The sequence below is a fragment of the Apaloderma vittatum genome, unplaced genomic scaffold (genome assembly GCF_000703405.1).
Source record: "Apaloderma vittatum isolate BGI_N311 unplaced genomic scaffold, ASM70340v1 scaffold30857, whole genome shotgun sequence".
NCBI classification, from domain to species: Eukaryota; Metazoa; Chordata; class Aves; order Trogoniformes; family Trogonidae; genus Apaloderma; species Apaloderma vittatum.
The window spans coordinates 1-808 of record NW_009727188.1 but is presented as its reverse complement, the minus strand read 5'-3'; the positions used below and the strand labels follow the sequence as shown (position 1 = coordinate 808).

General features: G+C 58.9%; 1 protein-coding gene across 1 annotated transcript; it reads right to left on the bottom strand.

The window, feature by feature from the left end:
- Positions 1-486: 486 nt before the first annotated feature.
- Positions 487-807, bottom strand: LOC104269966 (transcriptional repressor scratch 1-like). The gene has a single exon (XM_009873602.1). It carries the CDS (start codon positions 805-807, stop codon positions 487-489), a length of 321 nt encoding a protein of 106 aa, XP_009871904.1.
- Position 808: the final 1 nt, after the last annotated feature.

Below are 808 nucleotides of genomic sequence, written 5' to 3'. Positions count from 1 at the left end.
CAGCCCGTGGTTCCGTCAGTGACCTTAGAGTCAAGGTGAGGTTTTGCTCCTGGGGAGAGCAGAAAAGTGTCTTTTCTCCCCCGGGATCCCCCAGGAAGGAGAAGCAGCAGCTCTAAATAAATAATAGTAATAAATTAAATAAATAGAGGTGAAAGTCACGAGCTGGGAGAGGAAAAGTCTCTCCTGGGTTGGGAAGAGGTCCCCGAGTGAATCCCCTGCAAGCTGGGTCCTGCTGTGGGCCCAGCTGGATCTGATCCTTCCCAGGGAGAGCTGGGGCTCCATCCTCCCAGGCAGGGAACAAGTCTGCAGGGATGTGTCCTCCAGCCACGGCGCAGCCACAAACCAGCCGGCTGCACCTCCAGGTATGCTGGCACAGGGACTGGAGGACAGGGATGAGGATGGGGATGGGGTTGGTGACAGGGATGGCAATAGGGACTGGGAATGGGGATGGGGATGGGATGGGGATGCGCCACAAGGGCTGGGCGTTTAGTTCCCTATTGCACAGCTGTGTTCGGAGCCCTTGAAGCAGGCGGACTCGTAGTGCTTGTTGAGGTACGACTTGAGGGCGAAGGTCTTCTCGCACTGCTTGCACTTGTAGTGCTTGAAGGCAGAGTGGGTCTGCATGTGGGCGCGCAGGTTGGAGCGGTCGGCGAAGGCTTTCCCGCAGTGGGAGCAGCCGAAGGGCTTCTCCCCGGTGTGAGAGCGCATGTGGCCCTGCAGCAGCCAGGGCCGGCTGAAGGCTTTGCCACACACGTCACACTTGTGCTTGAGGTTGTGGGTGAGGACGTGCATGGCCAGGGCGGGCATG